At 42.0% G+C, this 19,648-nt stretch overlaps 3 protein-coding genes across 6 annotated transcripts; 1 reads left to right on the top strand and 2 right to left on the bottom strand.

Annotated features, from left to right (window-relative positions):
* Positions 1-97: 97 nt before the first annotated feature.
* LOC114859124 (cadherin-like protein 26) lies at positions 98-5,143 on the bottom strand. Of its 3 annotated transcripts, none has more exons than XM_029157043.3 (18): positions 5,008-5,143; positions 4,705-4,833; positions 4,463-4,609; positions 3,989-4,133; positions 3,726-3,901; positions 3,513-3,641; positions 3,250-3,432; positions 2,849-3,171; positions 2,626-2,768; positions 2,324-2,548; positions 2,004-2,231; positions 1,701-1,825; positions 1,351-1,422; positions 1,166-1,252; positions 878-934; positions 736-801; positions 533-622; positions 98-448 (listed from the first exon to the last, which is right to left on the bottom strand). In XM_029157043.3, exons 1-18 carry the CDS (start codon positions 5,041-5,043, stop codon positions 179-181), a joined length of 2,631 nt encoding a protein of 876 aa, XP_029012876.1. In that variant the 5' UTR covers positions 5,044-5,143; the 3' UTR covers positions 98-178. The 3 variants fall into 3 exon arrangements, with proteins under 3 accessions (XP_029012876.1, XP_029012877.1, XP_029012878.1); XM_029157044.3 differs by having other exon boundaries at positions 4,705-4,915; positions 5,008-5,131; XM_029157045.3 differs by lacking the exon at positions 878-934.
* A 2,700-nt stretch (positions 5,144-7,843) lies between these two features.
* On the top strand, positions 7,844-10,341 carry LOC114859321 (60S ribosomal protein L22). 2 transcript variants are annotated; one of them, XM_029157383.3, is made up of 4 exons: positions 7,844-7,961; positions 8,552-8,662; positions 8,940-9,064; positions 10,148-10,341. In XM_029157383.3, the coding sequence occupies exons 1-4, from the start codon at positions 7,950-7,952 to the stop codon at positions 10,290-10,292; spliced, it is 393 nt and encodes a 130-aa protein (XP_029013216.1). In that variant the 5' UTR covers positions 7,844-7,949; the 3' UTR covers positions 10,293-10,341. The 2 variants fall into 2 exon arrangements, with proteins under 2 accessions (XP_029013216.1, XP_029013217.1); XM_029157384.1 differs by having other exon boundaries at positions 7,935-7,961; positions 8,555-8,662.
* A 558-nt stretch (positions 10,342-10,899) lies between these two features.
* rcc2 (regulator of chromosome condensation 2) lies at positions 10,900-18,817 on the bottom strand. The gene is made up of 13 exons (XM_029157375.3): positions 18,665-18,817; positions 16,860-17,071; positions 16,126-16,219; positions 14,337-14,480; positions 14,041-14,172; positions 13,768-13,856; positions 13,474-13,588; positions 13,217-13,383; positions 12,929-13,109; positions 12,725-12,830; positions 12,370-12,442; positions 12,155-12,232; positions 10,900-11,961 (listed from the first exon to the last, which is right to left on the bottom strand). Exons 2-13 carry the CDS (start codon positions 17,058-17,060, stop codon positions 11,857-11,859), a joined length of 1,485 nt encoding a protein of 494 aa, XP_029013208.1. The 5' UTR covers positions 17,061-17,071; positions 18,665-18,817; the 3' UTR covers positions 10,900-11,856.
* Positions 18,818-19,648: the final 831 nt, after the last annotated feature.

Below are 19,648 nucleotides of genomic sequence, written 5' to 3'. Positions count from 1 at the left end.
TGACCCATTGTTCTTTTCTCTATTTCAAAGAAAACCTGACAGCAAAGTGAAAACAGTAGCCAAAAAAGTAGTGTTTGTCTTCTGAGACAAACAAGTCGAAAGTGAACAATATTTTATTTTTTATAACAACATTTTAGATTTAAGACTGATGACGTTGCAGATGTGATGGGGTGTGACGTCAGGTTTTATGGCCTTTTACTGGGATGGTTGCTGAGGTTGCAGTTGGGGGGGGGCTATCACTGGATGCAGTGGTCTGGCTGGGCATGCACATTGAAGCCAGCTTGTGGAACATGACGTCAGAGTCCTCGTTGAAGTCCAAGTTAAAGGAACTGTCTGGATTGGAGATGGCGTCAAGCTCATCACTGGTCCCCGCATCTCCCTCCTCAGCATAAACACGTGGAGCATAATCACCCCGCTGCGCTTCTGCTGCCTGGAGCAAGTTCAACTTCTACGGGGGCGATTAAAAACAGAAAGCATTTTACAACAGGACAGGTTGACTTTACCCGCTGCAGGATCGCGTTCCTGTCATTACCTTATTGATTCGGAGACACGCTTGGTGTCTGAGTGCCGTTATGTCTTTATATTTAGCGGGATGCGAGTATTTCTTGTGTCCCACCATATTCTGAAAAAAATCAGACGCAGATGTGTGTATGAAACACAGACCGCTGGTAATGAAGTTGGACAGTAGGTGCAAGAGCGGAAACGAGGACACGCGCAGCGCGTCAACCGCGTTACCTCGCGCGCAGAAGGTCTGCGCTCAAGCCTCGTTCTGGCTCCGGAGGCTGGTGATGCACCCATGGACTGGAATGTCAAGAAGACAAGTAGATTTCAAAACATTTAACACACGATTCATCCGTAATAACTGTATGTTCGTTACCCAGCGGGAAGGATGTCTGCGAATAAACGATACATTCGTTTCTGAGCCAGAAACCCACTGGAAACAAACGTCATGAAAAAAGAAATGAGCTTTTTACAAATTAAACTTGTTTTCATGATGATAAAAATGTTAAAACAATGATGTTGAATATTTGTTTTGTATAGTTTCAAACAAATCCTGACACTAAAGTAGTTTCTAGCATTGCTGTAAAGTATATATTACGCAATCCGTCCTGCAATCAATTGCTGTCTTAAGTCACGTGCTACAAAGTGACAATAGTTCTCTTACCTGTCGCACAAAGTTGCCGGTGTTTGTGACGTCATGTTGGGCCACGCCGCACATTTCTCTATCAGTAGATGAATATGGAGGCTGCGGCTTCAAAATCAGACATTTTAAGTCGTTACTTCACATAAATGGCTTTACTGCTAAATTACACATCGCCGTGCTTCAAAATGAGCCTTCGCTTTACTTACTTGCTTCATTATTACTTGAGCTGCTGTTTGGATTGATTGTGCATTTTCTCTGTATGTGTCGCTCACAACAACCTGTTGACGATTTGGTTTTTAAGCTTTTACTGCATCAAATCACAGTTGTACAGGTTTTACTGCAGCACTACAGCTGTAGGATGGCGTCCGACGAGAAAAGAAGCCCTTCCAACTCCAGAAGTACACAACATAAACTAAAGCATCTAAAATATTAACGATTTTTTTTGTTTGTCTCCATAGAAACAGAAACACAGACATTTCTCCGTTAATGTCTGTCATCTCGTCATGAATCCTTTAAATTCTATGCAACTAACTGAACTTAATTTTAAACTACATACATTTACTTCGCAGTCAGTCCCCAGCTGCTCAGTGTTAAATTTTATCAGATGTTGTGCTGAATCCTCAATGTCGAATTTCACACTTTTCTTCTTACATGACACCATGAAAGCCAAAAGTAATAAGCCTGGAATAAAAACAAATTATGAAATATTAACCAAAAGGTCACACACATATTTTACTTTAAAAATATGTTTATCTTTTCTATCTTTATTTCAAGTCTAGTAGGCTTTAAAAGACGGCTATATTTCATACATTCTTATTATATTATATTTTTAACAACGTTTTTGAGACACGCATCTTACCTGCAAACAGTATTATGCTCAGTATAATAGTCCCCGCCGCTGCGTGTCCCGCCGCGGAGCCTCTAGGTTTGCGCACGCGACAGTTGGGCTGTGCGGCGTCTAAGCAGCTGCACACCGTCACCGCCAGCCTGTGAACAGCTGCTTTACCCTGGAGATCGGACACTTCCAGCGACAGCTCAAAGCGCCCAGAATAAACCGCGTTCTCCTTCACCAGGCGGACCGAATACCCTGTTCAGGCCAAAGCGAATAGCCAGGGTTTACACAGTGGCCGTGGCACGTGACGGAAGCACCGCTCGAGGCGGGTCAGGACGAGGGCTCGCCTTGCTCTGGGTCCAACTTCCACTTCCCCTCGACGTCACCGAGGAGCCTGAAGGTGAAAGGGCCGCCGTAGGGCTCCCCGTCCAGGTCCACAGCTGTGACCGTGGCCCGGGAGGCGCCATCGGACCGACACATGTCAACGACGCTTGCGTTCAGGAACGGAGCGTTGTCGTTCTCGTCCGCCACGTACACGCTGAGGGTCGCGGTGCTGGTCATGGGGGGCTTCCCTGGCGACCAAAGACACGGTTCACGTATGCACGCGACTCACAGGCAGCACGTCCACGTAGAGTCCTCCAGCTCATACCGTTGTCAACGGCGCACACCGAGGCCACGTACATGTTGTCTTTCACATAGCGGGATTCTCGGTCTATGGCCTTCACCAGGGTGATGTTTCCCGTAGCACGGTCCACCTTCACGAGACCGGCTGGATCGCGTCCCTTTCGGTACCTGAAACACGTGACGTGAAAAACGTTCCCATTCATGGACTAACGTCGGGGGCTTCTGTTCGGTAAACGTTCACGACTTACACAACTGTGTTTACACTCGCAACATCGGGGTCGGTGGCCGTGAATTTCCACAGAAACTGCCCTGGATGAGCGTTCTCCAGGACATGAACAACTTTGTTCGGTTGATCGAAGACCGGAGGCTCGTTTACATCCTCCACAGTCACCGTCACGGTGGAGGTGGCGGGACGGACCCGCCCCCCCGACGCGCCGGTCGAGCTGCTGGTGATTGACACTCCCCACAGACCAATGGCGTTGCGACTCTCCACTTTGCAGGAGTGGAAGGGGATCTCATTCTCCACGGCCACCGAGACGTTCCTTACACGACCAAGTTCAAAGTTCAGTTGCTGTTAGTAAAAAAGATGCCGTATCCCGTTACAAACGATGTGAATTGGGCCAGAAACATTGTTTGGCTTTTTAAATACCTTTTTTACATAGAGCAGTCCCTCGTTCGTGTCGGCATCTGTAGTGATGTTAAAGTCATCGTTTGCGTCTCCTTGGATCTGAAACCTGGCCCTCCAGGCTTCCGTACCTTTTGTGTCGCCGTCTGTGACTTGCAGGCGTTTAACCAGAACGTTTTCTTGTCCCTCTTTGACAGTCGCTGGGCCCTAAAGTAAAGATAAAAAATATCTGAACCTTCAAATATACTGTACCTTAACAACTTGCGTTTCTTACTTAATTGACACACAGTTTGTTTTGTGATCAGGGGAAGGTGGTTGTTTCCATCTTTGATGTTGATTATGACTGTGCAGGAGCTGGAGAGCTGTATTAGTCCACGGTCTTTGGCCTCTACTATGATGGTGTATTTCTCTGCTGTCTGACGGGTTAAACACAGCCACATAAATGAATTAATGCATAATTTTAAAAAGTCACTTAATCATTATCTTCCTCTTCCTCTCACCTCGTGGTCCAGGCAGCCTTTAAATGAAATCCTTCCAAACTGACTTCCAGGGGCCTGGGTTAGGTAGAACTCCAGGTCTTGGGGTTTAGGAGTGATGGAGACGATTCGTAAATCAAACTTGTGATTTCTTTCACTGTCGTCTTCATCTGTTGCCTTGATGGTGATCACATCAGTGCCTGATATATGTCAGAAGAACTAATTCTTTGTTTTGAACATTGTACAGGACACATTTGTAAAAAGAGCATTTCACAAAAATGAGTTACCTTGTGTGGTTGACTCCTCTATGGTGATCTGGTAAATTTCCATGTCAAATTTTGGAGCGTTGTCGTTTTCATCTATAATTGTAATTTCAATGCTCAACCGCGTGTCTACTAAGCCACTGGCTTTATTCCTGGCCAGAAACTTTAGCTGTGAGGCAAAGACAAAAAATTTAAGAATATTCAACCACAAGCTCTTGTTCTTGCAGCAAATTAATACAATATGTTGTTGTATCTGTAGATTCTTAAATAAAAAAATATTTATGTAAATGTGGAAACTGTAGCGTTTGTTCTGAGTTTAGGTAAACTTCTATACTGTATATTACTTTTTACTGACAATCATCCCAAATAGAATTGTTTGTGTATAGATATGTATATAACTTTACTTACATGTATATTACTTTTCCCAAATAGACTCACCTCTATTTGAGATAACTGTTAGTAAAATATATAATGCTGCTTTAGTAAATTCCATTTTACCTTTAGACTCTTAAATTTCTCATGGTCCACAGGGCCGTAGACAGTGAGCTCTCCTGTGTATTCGTTGATTCGTACTATACCCTTTGGTTCATCATTGACACCTTGTCCCTCTATCTGGAATAAGATGAAGTTCTTCTCAATGTGAATCTATGGAGTACAACAGCAGCAGATGTGTTTAAGATCCTTCCCTGATCCCATCATGCTTGTTATTCACATCAGGGCATAATGCTTTTAATACTTACCCTGCCCAGTGAATACGGAAAAGGTCCATTATAGCTTTCATTGATAAAAAAGGAATCTATGATCCAGTTTCTTTTGTGCCGTTGCAGAATCTGTGACATCTGTGACGATGAACTGTTCGATCCAAAACACTGCAAAAGCACTGCATTACATAACATTCAGCCAAATGTGCTGTGAAGAGATGATCAGTAACACGTCAAGTGTGACATGTTACTGAAGGTAAAGTGTTGACCACCAATAAATAAATCTCCACACTCAGTGAACCAATATTTTTGAGTTAGAGTAAATACAAGATCAATTCTTACCAGCATCATGAAAAGACTAAGTTGAATGTTCCCCATCTTGTGTCCAGATGATTTGTTAGATTTTGTTATTGACTTGCTATCCAGACATCGTCACTGAATGTGACCTGAGCCCGAGCATGCTGCCACTGGTGACACCTCTGAGTGGGAGGGCCTGCATTGAATCAAAATAGTAATTCAAGTGAAGCCTATGAATTCACCTGGAAGTGATACAGATCGTTTCACTGGAGCTGGGTGTGACACTTTTCTTGTCATTTTGTTGTTCACTACATTAACATTTGTAATTAAATAAATATATATATATGGGTTTTTTATTATATGAACTCTGACAAAAAGGCATGGAATTATGTTGTAAATACATAAAAGTACCAAGAATATGTTTCATATTCCAGAGGGTTCAAAGGGTTCTGTACCATCGATACCACAAACCTGTAAAATCGGTAGACAACCAGTAAAGTCTGAGATCCTGCTTTACCACATTACTATAGATCTGTTAGATCTATATCTATTACTATAGATCTGGCTCAGCGTTGCCCTTGAATGATTCATGCTATATTGCAGGATAGTCTTTGTTTTTTACAGTTGAATGGCAACAAAAGCGGAGCATGGCACGTCAGTTGTGTAACTACTGGGCCGGGGCGGCTCAGGCAGCAGCCTGCGTGATGTTGCATGTTCCAGCCAGCGCCGCTTGAAAGCAGTTGCGGCCTTTTAAAGAGAAAACATTTATTGGCAGATCAGATGATATCTCTTCTCAGGAAAGTGAAGTTGGACAACAACCTGCATGAACACATTACACAGCTGTTAGGGATAATTAAGCAAGCCTTTATTAGATTACATAGAGATATTTTATTGTTTTTTTATTGTAAAAAACTTGCAATATATATTTATGTTATATGTAAATTTAAAAGCAGGAACTTTTGAATTTGAGTTTGAAACTGAGTTTATAATCTATTATATATGCACTGTATTGCTAAAAGTAAATGTTGACAGTTCTTCCAGAAGTGAATTGTGAGGTCACACTGACGTTGGACGAAAAGGCCTGGATCTCAGTCTCCGCTCTAATTCATCCCAAAGGTGGTCTATTGGGTTGAGGTGCAGGCCACTCAAGTTCATCTACTTCAGACATCCATGTCTATACAGACCTTGCTTTGTGCACTGGTGCACATTCATGTAGGAAGAGGAAGAGGCCAGCTCCAAACTTTAGGAATCTGGGCAGGTTTAGTGATTCGGAGCAGTGTCTGCTCTAGATGTGGTGCTGTCAGAATGGTGGTAACTAATTAATTATCAGCGACAGGTAACGGCAATGTAGCACAAATTATTATTTATAATCACCCATGGATTATGGGTATATTAATAATAATTTAGGGTCTAAAAGGGTCTCCTGAAGACCTTCTATGACTCTGTGGTGGCATCAGCCATCCTGTACGGTGTGGTCTGCTGGGGCAGCAGCATCACAGTGAGGGACAGGAAGAGACTGGACAGGATCATCAGAAAGTCCAGCTCTGTCCTGGGCTGCACTCTGGACACGGTGCAGGAGGTGGGTGAGAGAAGGGTCCTGGCTAAACTGACATCCATCATGGACCAGGTCTCTCACCCACTGGAGGACTCACTGTCTGCTCTGGAGAGCAGCTTCAGTAGCAGACTGATCCACCCTCGCTGTGTGAAGGAGAGATATCGTAGATCCTTCCTACCTGCTGCTGTCAGACTGTACAATCAGAACTGTTGACCACATCCCACCACAGTCACTCACCCACTGCATCAGTGGTTTATATAGCAACCTGCTCTGCACAATATTTGTGTAAATCTGTGAACAATCATGTATATTGTTACCGGTACAAATCTTATACCCATTACCATGCAATAACCCTGCAATGACCTCGTACTCACTCTAACTGTACTGTACTGCTTTGTACTGTGCCAACACAAACTGTTCTGTACCTGTATTCTCGCTCATCTGTACTGCTGTTGTGAGAGGTAATTTCCCCACTGCGGGACTATTAAAGGTTTTCTTATTCTTATTCTTAAAACACTGTTAAGGAAACTGGATGGAGTTCATTATCAAGTTCTAAGATTATGTTGTGGAACAGGTAAATTGCATAGTGTCAGCGCTGTAGGTGGAGATAAATGCCACTGGAACTGAGAAAAGAAGAGTTAGCCACCTACTGGGCGAATGTTAAAGGACATGATTTCAGTGTTCGAAGCAAAGGAGCAAAGAAGACGTCAAGAGTTATTGGTGGATTATAGTTAAATGAGCCAATAAATAACAATTTCATATACATATAAACAGATCAAGGATCAAATGCTGTGGTAAGTAACAGAATTATAACTTATCAGTTTACACAGGACAATTAATAGTGATTTCATGTGCATTACACTGGACAGAGTATGTCAAGCTGGCAAAAGCCTAAATAGGTTCCGATTCGAGTGGTATAAAAAACATGGAGTCAAATTCAATGCGTGGTAGTTGGGATTTTAGGTAAATCAAAATGCTTCAGCCAGAATTTAAGGAAGAGAGATCTAGAAATCTAAGATTGAATTTAAGATTTATCTCCTCGCTTAAAAAGCACTTAATGACAAAGCTCCACCTTCCCTAAAGACCGCACAACTCATATGTACACAATTTGTTTATTGTTTTATGTGCTCTTATGTGAGTTTTAGTTTTGTAAGATCTTAAACTTTACCTACCCTTGCTATATAAATAAAATTTAATTGAATTAAATTGAGGAGGCATGAGGTTTAGAGCACTATTTCATTTTCTAGAGTTTTTAAATTATTATTTTTTATTATTTTATAATTATTTATTATTTGCAGCGAACAATATGTTTCATCGTCTAATCCATCCAGCCTAGAGGGAGGCAGTATTGCGCCGTCATGTTGTTTGCCAGACGCCATTAACCAAGACGAAGAAGAAGCAGCCCGTCTTCCTTTCTGCTAGCTTCTCCGCTATGGCGCCCAATGTAAGTAAACTCGCGAGTGAGTAAATGCACTAAAACTAAAGGTTATGTCGTTTATAAGCCAGACTAAATTATCGGTATGGGTCACCTGTTTTGTTATGACAATCTCTGGGATAACACAGCGTTTGATTTAGGCTTTTTAACGAGTTTATGAGCGGATACGTTCCTGGGGTTTAAATGTGGCCTGCAGCTAGCGTTAGCTGAACGGCGATGGCAGATGACGATCACCACGTTGTGAGCCCAGTTAGCATGCACGACAACATCCTAAATACGTTTAGCTGCCCAACTGGCGTGCTTTTAACTGCGGCTGTTGTTGGAACGAGACTTTAGTGAGCTTTTAAAAGCCCGATTCTCCATCAACACCGTGGTGGTCTGCGTGTGTTAATACGTTCTGCTTACGTTTCATACTTCAACAAAGGGTGTTTTATCGTTCATTTCTGTTGCTGCGTGTCTTTATGAATCATTTTAGTCTGTTGTAAACAGCTACTTCCTGTAAGATGTCTTGGTTTGTCAGAGGCTGCTGAAATCGGTTTTAACAGGGCAGTATTCCACCCATGAGTCATGTCGTAATTGTGCTCTGTACGTTTTCTCAGCAGAAGAAGCAAAACACCGGTAAAGGGGGCAAGAAGAAGAAGGTGGTCCTGAAATTCGTCCTGGACTGCACCCATCCTGTTGAAGATGGCATCATGGACGCTGCCAACTTTGTAAGTCGTCATCGGTTCGTTTGCTCAATGTTTTAACGAAGCAAATAGTCCAAAGAGGAAAACACTAAAAGCCTGATAAACATGGAAAATCTACTACTAATTTTTAGGATTTTTTTTTTGTACCCACTAGTAATTTGACAAAATTCCTTACTCTACAATATTTGTTATCATATGATTGTTGACATTTATTGCGAAAGCCATTGGTAAACAGACTGATTCCCAGCGATTGGCTTTGTGTTGGAACCAACTTGAAGTTTCTGCGATGTGCCTTTTCCAGGAGCAGTTTCTTCATGAGCGCATCAAGGTGAACGGTAAAGCCGGCAACCTGGGTGGTGGTGTGGTCTCCATCGAGAGGAGCAAGAGCAAGATCACGGTGTCCTCTGAGGTTCCTTTCTCCAAAAGGTAAGAAACTGTTGCTATTAATCGCTGCTTTTAGGCCAAATAAGAAACCCATGTTTTGGAGGCAGGGTGGGGATTAAGTAAAACTACTGTTTTTTTTTTACACACATAAGCAGAAGCTGGTTTCAGGTGGAAAAATATCCAGTCAACATCTGTAAAAAACAAATAATGATGCCTCATCCTTTTCTTTTTTTTTCTTTTTATATTTGTTAGATGTTTTTATATATAGATGCACGAAGGACAGCTATTAGTTTTCTACAACCACTTAGTTTCAGTTCAACACAGACCTCAGACTTAATTTCAAAAGAGACTATTGTTTCATGATGATCTCACCTTCTGACTTATCCGCTGTGTGCTCGGTGTTTTCACCCATTTATTAGTCACCCGCCGGTGTTCCTTGAACTTTATGATGCTGTTTGTTTCACGAATGCCATGTAGAAGAACATAGAAGACTTCACAGAACAGTAATGTCTACAAATATGTAGTCCAGTGTAAATACTACAACACTGCTGTGTTTTTGAACAACACTAGTTGTCTGCACCACTGACAAATAAGCTAAATCATAGGTGAGCATGATGACTTAACTTTTACCTCCTAGGTTACCGAAGAAATGCACCATACAGTAATATTTCAGACATGAGCTTTTGCCAAATATGATTCAATAAACTGCTCACATCAACATAATAGTCACCATGGGGGGAGGGGAACTGACGCTGAGAGTAAATATGTGAAATAGTTGAAATACTGACCAAATTCAGAGAAGATGCTCTGCTCAAGTTCTCTTTAACTAAGAGCTGACTGCTGATGTAAATCCAGTGGAGCGATGTGTCCTCCACCAGATGTCCACTGTGTTACCTTTGACTGTAGATATTGACCTTCTGTAGGATATGTTAGATTTTTTAATTCATTTTCAAACATCTTACATAGTTTGTTTTATTGTCAAGTTAACATTCTGTAAAGTTGAAAGATTGGAGTCAAGCTTGTTACATGATTAAGACAAATTGTGATGCAATTTAATGTTACTTGTTGCTGCTGTGAGTGTCCCTCACCTACCTTGTTAATGCAACCGTATTACTTGTTCTGCAGATACCTGAAGTATCTGACCAAGAAGTACCTGAAGAAAAACAACCTCCGTGACTGGCTGCGTGTTGTCGCCAACACCAAGGAGAGCTACGAGCTTCGCTACTTCCAGATCAACCAGGATGAAGAGGAGGAGGATGATGAAGATTAAATTGACAATTCATCCGATTTTGTACATTTAAATAAATGTTTAGACTACAGAGGCTTGTGCGATGTTTTCTTTGCGATGAGGATAGAGCTCCAGGGACCCAGGTGTCAACAGCTAAACTTTATTGGTGGTTCACATCTTCTGGACAACCAGATACCACTTTATCAGGCACGATACGGTAATTAAGTTTAGACATCTGTAGATCCTCCTGCACAAAGGTGATACTGTTTTTTATGCTACTGTTGTATTAGGTTTTAAAGAAATGTAGCCTGAAACAATAGTTTTCAGTAATTAACTGCAAGTAAACGCCTCTGAAGCTGCATCACCTTCACTGAAGAGGCTTTTAGTTTAATTTCATTTATATAGCACTTTTTATTTTATTTTATCCAAGGTAAGGTAACCTTACAACTAAAGCAAACAGATCCCACTGGCACAACCCTTTAATTGCAGCCACATATTGATAGAAATTTAAAAGGTTATGCTAGTGGTCTACCTAAAACTGTCAACTGAAAACAACTGTGTAAATTGATTAAAGACCAAAACAGTAGTTGTGCTCTGTTGTATGCAGAAAGACCAATGTAAACAAAGACCAATAAAGAGCAGAGGTAAATTCATTAATTTACATGAAACTTTATTGAACCATTCCAATGGAGAAAACAATAGCATAACCCAGAAAAATTTCACCATTAAAAAAAAAAAAAAAAAGTAATACACGTAGCAGAAAAACACCACTGCTGTATTTAAAACAAGGGCGCACCTTCAAACCATCTCCAAAATGTTAATGGCTCTAAAAGTTCAGACCTGCTTCAAGAAACCGCTTTGAGCGTAGGAAAAGTTAATATTAATCAAATTAGCAAAGACAAGCGCTAGTAGACATTGTGGGTCTGAAGGACTGAGGTGCGCATCCTCGATGCAAACACTGACGACAATAAAAAGGAATGTAACATCAAGTGGAGTGCACTAAATCAGAACATCAAGTTCCAAATCCTGATTGTAATTGGTGGCAACTGCACACACCTGCTCAGACAACATTAAATCCAACAACACAAACAACTTCCATATCCTGAACACACACGTAGAAAAAGGCACAGGTATGGAGTGTTGGTCTTTGAAAAGCCCTCAGTAGGAAAAGACTGAGGGTCAGCTGTAGCACCCGTAAATGTGACGACTATCGTTTCAAATACTGTGAACGAAGAAAACAACAGAACATTGGACACGAACGTTTGGCTGTATTACAAAGTGGAAAAGAGTTTTGGGAAGCACGGCTGCTGGGTGTGAAGTGCTTGGAGCAAACTGCTGCAGGTTCGCTCAAGGTTGGAAGTGAAGGGCTGTTGAGAGCTGGACTATCCCATAGACTGGTCCACCTTCAGTCACGTTTTCACGCATCGGTGTCGAGCCCATTTCCCGGTAGCTGAGATATGTGGATTCTTTCGGACCTGTAGCGCCTCCCTCCTCCGAACTCAACCCTTCCTACTAGCACAGCAGCGTGACAGCCAGGTGTTCCAGCTGAGCATAGTTGCTCTCTGCTCCACTGGAAGAGGTTGAGCCGCTGCTGCTGCAGGTCTGATCAGATTGTCCGGGGGTTGTACTCAGGCAGCTTTTTCAGTCTGTCCTTGTCCTCGTCGGTATCCTGTCTGGCAATAACCAGAGAGTGAGAGTAGCCCATCACCACCTGAAGAAGCAACACAGGACAGTAATTAAAATCCTCAGGGACACAGAAATGAGAAGTGAGTCATGTTAACATTGTAAAACATCTGCATCAGGAAGGATTAATGTGAGTGATGTTCACAGAATGAACAGTCATAACTGTGCCTGACTGATGAAATACCTGAAACTTTATCATCTTAATGTTTAGCATCATTTACCTGCTCAATGTAGACACCGTCCAAGGTCTTAACCTCCTGGGCGGTGGTGGAGGATTTAGGTTTGTTGTCTCCGTATCCCTAAATGACATAATCATGGCATCAATGTATCATCATCATCATCATCATCCTGTGGACATTTCCTATTAAAACCACGGCTTTAAACTCTAAATACGGACCACCTTGTTTTTTGTGGTGTAATAAACCTTCGCTCTTACCAGTTCTCCAAATGTGGGCGAGGGGCCCCAGCTGATCGTGCTCTCATCTGCAGCTATAACAATGCTGCTTTTCCTGTTAATTACAAATACAGGCGGATGTTAGATGTGATTCAAAGGGCCTTCATGTCTCCCTCTAAAACCTCTCATTTCTTCTGATGGATTTTCCCTGATACTGGGATGTAAACAGCTTTATGAACCGATTACCAAGCTAGAACGTTGTGTAGGCAACAAAAAATCATCTTGAGGAGGCGTCACAATGACAGAACTGTAGGATGTCCTAGCTTTTCAAAAGTCTGACATTCAGTCCAAACCAGTGTGGAAATAGAGCCGCAGCACAAGTAATGTTCACACTAACCCACACGCCAGACTCCGGATCTTCCAGCCGCACAGATCCTGCACAGCTTTGGGATACATGGTAGACTCTCTGGAAACATTTGTTACTCCCCAGAAAAACAGTCCTCCTGTAAACACAAGTACAGCAGAGCACCAATTATGAAGTAGGTTCATGCTACAGATTTTTTTAAGTTAATTCGAATGAGAGACTGGACAGTATTCTCACCCATCTCACTGACAGCAAGGGAACACTGGTAGCCTGTATAGATCTGAGCGGCACCACGTCCTGGAAAGTCAAACAACTTGACCAGTCGGGGCACCATCTCATCCTTCTGCTCTGTGTGGCCCAGGCGTCCATAACCACCGAAACCCCAGCTGAATACCCGCTTCTGAGAGTCCAGCACCAGCTGCAATCACACACACAGTGCTCCAGTGTACAGGACAAAAGCAGCAACTTCCTGTGATAGAGCTTTTTTTGATTAACTCTTAACCACATCAATGAGCCATTTCTCACCGTGTGGTTCCCCCCACAGGCCACGTCTCTGACCACCACGTTGGGCACTGGCATGACCTGCCCATCTTTGGACTTCTCGATGAAGATGGCAACACGGCGAGGGATCAGCTCACAGTCGAACTCAATGCGCTGAGAGCGAGCAATGAACTTCCCATCACTGTTGTGACCTGCAGGGAGACAGAGAATGCCTCAGTATTACCCAGGATCATTTCTAAAGATGATACCACAGGTGTGAAAGCACTATCTTTAGTACCTACCTAGCTGTCCATACTCTGGGCAGCCAAAGGAGTACAGGTTTCCTTTGCAGTCCACCACCATGCTGAATTCAGCACCACAGGCCACCTTGACCAGGGGCTGGCCATTGTAGGAAATCTAGTGGGACATAGAGGGTCCATTTAAAAAAAAAACAACTATGCAGGAACATGCTAACTGAAAAACAGAAAAAATGCATTCTGCATTAATAGTTACAACCAGACTGATCCCACTGTGGCAATGTCCTCACAACCAATAGTAAAAGGACATAAAAGTGCAGTTATATTGTATTGCCTTACTGGTGTTGGGCTCAGGACTGCATCAGTTTGGTTGCCTTGGCCGAGCTGACCCAGCTTGTTCTCACCGAAGGAATAAGCAATTCCATCCTCTGAGGGGGACATAACATCAACCATTTAACTAACCCTAAACAAACCCACTGTTTACAATATGTTTTAAACACAGGAACAACAAAAAAAACATTTTGCAAACTCCCGCTGATGATCAAAACAACCCCCCAACAACAGAGGAAGGGATTGATCCACTGAAAGCTGCTGCCTCGTGGCTGAGTCTACCTGTGAGTGCAATGGTGTGATTCCGTCCACAAGCGGCAGCGACAATCACATGATCCGCCAAAGCCTCGATTAACTTTGGAGCCTCCAGGCGCTTCGTGTCACCGTGACCCAGCTGACCTTTGTCGTTACGGCCTGAGGAACCCAGAGAGTAAAAGCTCAGTGGCTAATAACACTAAACTTCAATACTGTGACACAAAGCTCAATTTACTGGGAACACACTCATTATTTCTGGTCATGGCCTGCACAGTGTATTCAACAGAACCAACGTTTGCTCCTAAACGCAGACATTTACTTACCCCAGCTCCACAGCTTTCCCTCGGTGGTCATGAGGAGACTGTGTGCAGCACAGGGACCAGACACCACACAGCTAACCTGGACATCGTTCAGACAGCCGTAGCGGTGGGGACCCCACAGGTTCTGGCCCAAGTTGCGGAAAGCAGCTGCAAAACAAGCAGGAAATGCATCAGAATGTACACCCAGTGCCTTGAGTGGTTTAAGTTTGTCGTAGTCATTTATTATGATGCAATCAACGGTGTTAGTGGGTGGCATGAATGTGAATGATTGAATGGTTCACTGTTTTAAAGCATCTGACACATCAAGGGTATTTGTATGGGTCAAGTCTCTCAGACCATGAAACAAAACTGACTTCAAACCAGAGCGACATCACTGAAGCAATAAAGCTCTGTTTGTGGTAAAGCGCAGATTAACAATTTAGTTACGATGCTTTAAATGTCAACATTGCTGTGTGTTGTCTGCTGAAAGCCTGAGGTCACAAACCACAGCACTGCAACTCGTGATGTAAAGACTCCAGCATCATGATTAACTAAAGAGATAAAACATGTGTTGTAAATTGAACACACAACATAACACTGTGACAAAAAAACAAACAAACAATTCAAATTATGCCAAAAGGTACAACTGGGTGCTCAAGATAGTACAAACTCAGTCAAAATCAGCCTCATGAACCTAGATCACTTATGAGCACTTAAAGAGATGTCATCATAGTAGTTCTACCAGCATCACAACAGCAAATGACTTTGATTAAAAGCCATGACTGCTGGAAGGGTTTTGAAATTCATATACAAAGTCTGTGAATAAACACAAACTGACGCCACACGTCCCACAGTAGGTGCTAAAAACACTCAACTCAACCATGAGACGTGTAAAACCTCAACAAAAGAACTATTTGATTGTGCGTTCGATGCTCTGGCAGGCGCCGCATCTCACACATCTTGAGTTGGTCTTTGTCTATGCAGCTGCTCCTGCTGACACCCCCAACCCCCCATCCAGCCCCAACAAAGCTGATTTATCAGCATGTACCAGAGAATGGAGGCAAGGATGGAACAAGTCGATGCACAGCCTGCCCCAGGCATCGGTGGGCTGGCTGCAGGGGGGCGGCGGCGCTGAACATGCATACATATGAATAGACATTAGTGTCACAATCAATTAAAGGCATCTCAGCAGCTGAAACACACATGTGGTCTGTGCACCCCAAACAAAGACGCACATGTTTACCTAACATGTGGTGAGTCTTAGTCAATTCATTCTCAATGCAAATCCTCATCAGCCCTTTGATACTGTCGGACTATACAAACCCATCTAGACTGCAGCAAGGGCTAGGAACACACACAAATCCTAACAATGGGCCTCAAGCAGGACCCACTCCCACAGATTGATCCTTTTCGGAAAAGAAAGGACTTGGGAGTTCTTAAGGAGGCCATGTGAAGCCAGGATCGTGGTCTGCGGAGTACGATGATTTACTGTAACAATACAGATCCTTCAGGGTCAGACCCTTGACTGCCACACACCAGTTACAGTCTGCGCTGGCTGCCACACACCAGTTACAGTCTGCACTGATTTGACAATGATAGTTACATTCACTCACTTTGGTCAAGCTATAAAATGTAATAGAATCAATCTTGTTTGTCTCAAAGGCCATAGCTGAGAATAAAGAATTTTTCTTGTTTTCTCAACAAATGTAACATTGAAAATGAAGTAAGAAGGAAAATTTACATGAAGTCAATGATGACTGACATTTAGTTTGGAAGTTCATACAGCTGGTTATTTTATATAAAGATATGCTACCTTGTTGTTTTGGCACCTCCTTTCTTCCAATCAAATCCCAGTTGGTTGCTCCAAAGATGAGCAGCTGACCTTTAACCTTGGGCAATTCAAGTTTCTGCAGAACAAAAAATCTGAGGTCAGTAACGTTAAGTCACTTGATACGTTGATGTCTTAGCTCAAATGGTACAGCACATCAAAAGGGGGAAAATAAATTTTTCATTTGAACTACAGTTTGAAGTCATGTAAGCAGTTTTGGATTTTTTAAAACGTCTCCCAATAAAAAAAAATCACTGGATTTAAGATTCTGTTAACATTATGTTAACAGTTATTGTGCAATTGTGAAGATTATATTCTGTAACAAGACACGTCAGTCAGATATGTAGGAGTCTTAGGTTCACTGGACTGGGAGAAAACCAAACATATTATACTGAAACATTGCACAAACTCAGACATTATTCAGAGAATGTGTTGTATCAGTCAGAAATGAGCCTGAAAAATCAGGCTGAAGAAAACTGAATTTCTTTCCCCCCAAGTATCAGATTGTCCTGCTTTATGAGCAGAACAACAACTGATAAAGTAGGTTAACCTGCTGATTTGGTGCCAATCCACTTCTCTGACCTATCATTCTGTTAAAACAATGGGACACTTCCCGTCATGTCATTCAGTAAAAGAAAACAAAAGTGTGTTTTTGTTTTAATTGCAAACCCAGTGTAATTGTGTCTGTAATTAGTTTCTAGACTGTGCATCAAACCTACTATTTTCTCCTTGACGTCGTCGGCCACGGTGACGGGCTGGAGACCAGACTTGGCTGCAGGCTTCCCAGGTTTCTTGTTGTTCTCCTGCTCAAAGTCGAACTCGTCGTCGCTGCTGAAGTCCCTCTCTTTCCTTTTGCCACTGGTCCTCTTCTTTTTCACGCCACCATTCCCTGAGATGTCCGTCACCTTCTTACGTGGCATTTTGTCAGAAACTGTTTTGTCAGAGATGCAGAGGTTTTAGACTATAGGTCCACTTAGAGAAATCATGCAGCAAGACGAGAGAAGGATCAAGGAAAGTCGAGCACAGTTATTTCACCCAAGCTTCAAAACCAGTGTAGAATTAGTGTAAGAAAAATGTAAAACATTTATTTTCACCAATATTTAAACATTAAATAGATTAGAAGTACTTATGCTGTGCTATATGAACGCAAGTACAGAAAGGACTTCGGTGTGTGTTTACTGCTGTTATGCTGGAGGACTACAAGTGATTCATTAGTTTAGTCTTAATGACATATCTGTACTTGGAAACTTCAAATCCTAGTAGTAAACAGCAATCAAGTACTTTTACTCCAGGACTGTACGAGAGAGCAAGCAATGAGCCAAGTATGAAAAACCACAGAAGTATTCTGCATTCACCTTAAAAAAAAAAAAAGGTAGGATCACTTTAGATTCTTCAATCAATGTTTAAGTAAAAAGGAGGAGGCTTCTAAATGTATTGCTGTTGATATAATGAATTATATTTTTGTTGTTTTGTTGTTATCCAATCTGTGAAACATGTCACTACAGCCGTTTTAAAAAGGTTGGACTGAAGAGACAAGATGTTAACTTACCAACATTTAGAAAAACAAAGTATGAAGCAGAAATTGCAAAGTTCCTCAAAGTCTCACTTATGTACAGAACTTAGTTAAAATGGTTAGTTACCAGCTGTGGAACTGAAAGTGTTACATGCGCAGTGAAAACGGCCTGAACAGGAATCGGACTAAGCGACACAAGGTTTTAAACTAAGACCTCACAGGCAGCGTCGAGCTTCAAATTTTAAGATAAAAAAAAAGTAAAACAACAGGAAATCATAGACTTGTTCATTAAAAAGAGAGTTATGGCCAGTTTTATTAATAGTCAAATCTAGTTATTTATTATTAGCACTATTACCATTTGTGTTTGTGTAACAAAACGTCAGAAAAGGACTGCTACTTTGAGTAAAAAGAAAGTTTCCTATTCAATGATTCGGTCGATTCTATTGTCAAATAGCAGCGATTCAAGCTCCTTATTACACATTTGATGTTTCAGTAAGTTTAATAGCGCCCAGTTACAATCAGACAAAAGCTTGTGACTTTGGAACGTTTACCGGTGTCCGTGAAGTAGCTCTAGCTGTTAGCCTCATTAGCCTAACGAGCTAACCACTGACGCTCTTTGTTCACATAATGGTTGTACAGCAAGCTAGCTGGCGTGCTAACGCACAGCTGGAGCAAAGCAAGTTACACAGTCCGTCGCAGCACACACACACCCGCCAGGTAAAGTTTTTTATGTTGTACAAAACGCGAAGTTCAGCTGAAGTCCATCTAAAATCGGAGTCCGTTTGTGAAACGATCTTAACGAACCGCTGCGTTGCTAACGTTGACGTTACCTCGCCGCTGTAACGTTAAGCTAACGGCGTCTTAAATTACGACACCGAACGATGCTGCTACATAAACTTTTTCCCCCACTGTCGCGTTGCTATCTTGGTAACATTGGGCTCCAAACAGCCCGTGTGAATCTGAACCGAAATGCAGCGTGTGTTGTGTTAAAGGTAAGAATAGACGCCGTACCGGTGATTTCCTGATTCAGCAGCTCCGCGTCCGTCTCCGGTTTGATTGATTTGAACAAAAGAAGCTGCAGCCTGCTGCCTTCATACCACGTGGTTTTTTACATTAACTATTCATCCAGGAAACCAAGCTGCGAGGAGTCCTCGGAGCTGGAGCGTAGCCATGTACATGCACTCAGACGCTCCACTCGAACAACCCTTTTCCACCTACTTGTACTTGAGTACTTCTTGGTACTTTTACTTTTTACTCCACTACATGTATCTGACAGCTTCAGCTGCTTTGAAGATGTAAAGCCAACACCTTTTAAAATACACACTACAAGTGAAGGCATCACTTTCATTGCTCAAGAAACAAGTAGATAAAGTCGTCATTAACAAATAGCTAAAAATAACAGTAAATTAAATAGAATGCAAAATAACAAGTAGAGTACAAAAATCAGCAGCACTTTTATTTTTTGTTTGTGTTTCAGAAAGAGCTTCAGACGTCACTGGATTTAATATAAAATAGAGTTGGGAGAGGTGTAAAGAAAATGTCAACCTGTTCTCTTCTGTCAGTGGTCAAAACATGCAGACGCAAGAACAGTCTCTTCCCAAAGGCCTGAGATGAACATTTAATCTGTCATAGATTATCACAGTTGATATTAGTGCAATATATTAACCCTTGCTCGGAGTAACTGTATGATTTAATCCTTTAACAATATGTGAAAACTGTATATACATGTGTATACTTAGTGTGTCACTCTATGTATGTATGTATGTATGTCATTTATGAATGTATTCATTAATAAACCTATGTATTAATATACATAATTAAGAAACAAATCCACATTTTTCTCACCTATACCTGCTTGTTGACTGATCTTTGCTCAGCTTTGTTCCTGCTTTGGTCACTGTGAATCTGTCTTTGTATTGCTGCTCTTTTTGTATGTAAATAAAAGAAGAGCAGCTAGAAACTGGATTTAATCTCCTTGTAACATACTTGGCCAGT

This window comes from Betta splendens, chromosome 7 (genome assembly GCF_900634795.4).
Source record: "Betta splendens chromosome 7, fBetSpl5.4, whole genome shotgun sequence".
Taxonomy (NCBI): domain Eukaryota; kingdom Metazoa; phylum Chordata; class Actinopteri; order Anabantiformes; family Osphronemidae; genus Betta; species Betta splendens.
Note: the sequence above shows the minus strand (reverse complement) of the source record. Positions and strands in the feature narration are given on the sequence as shown.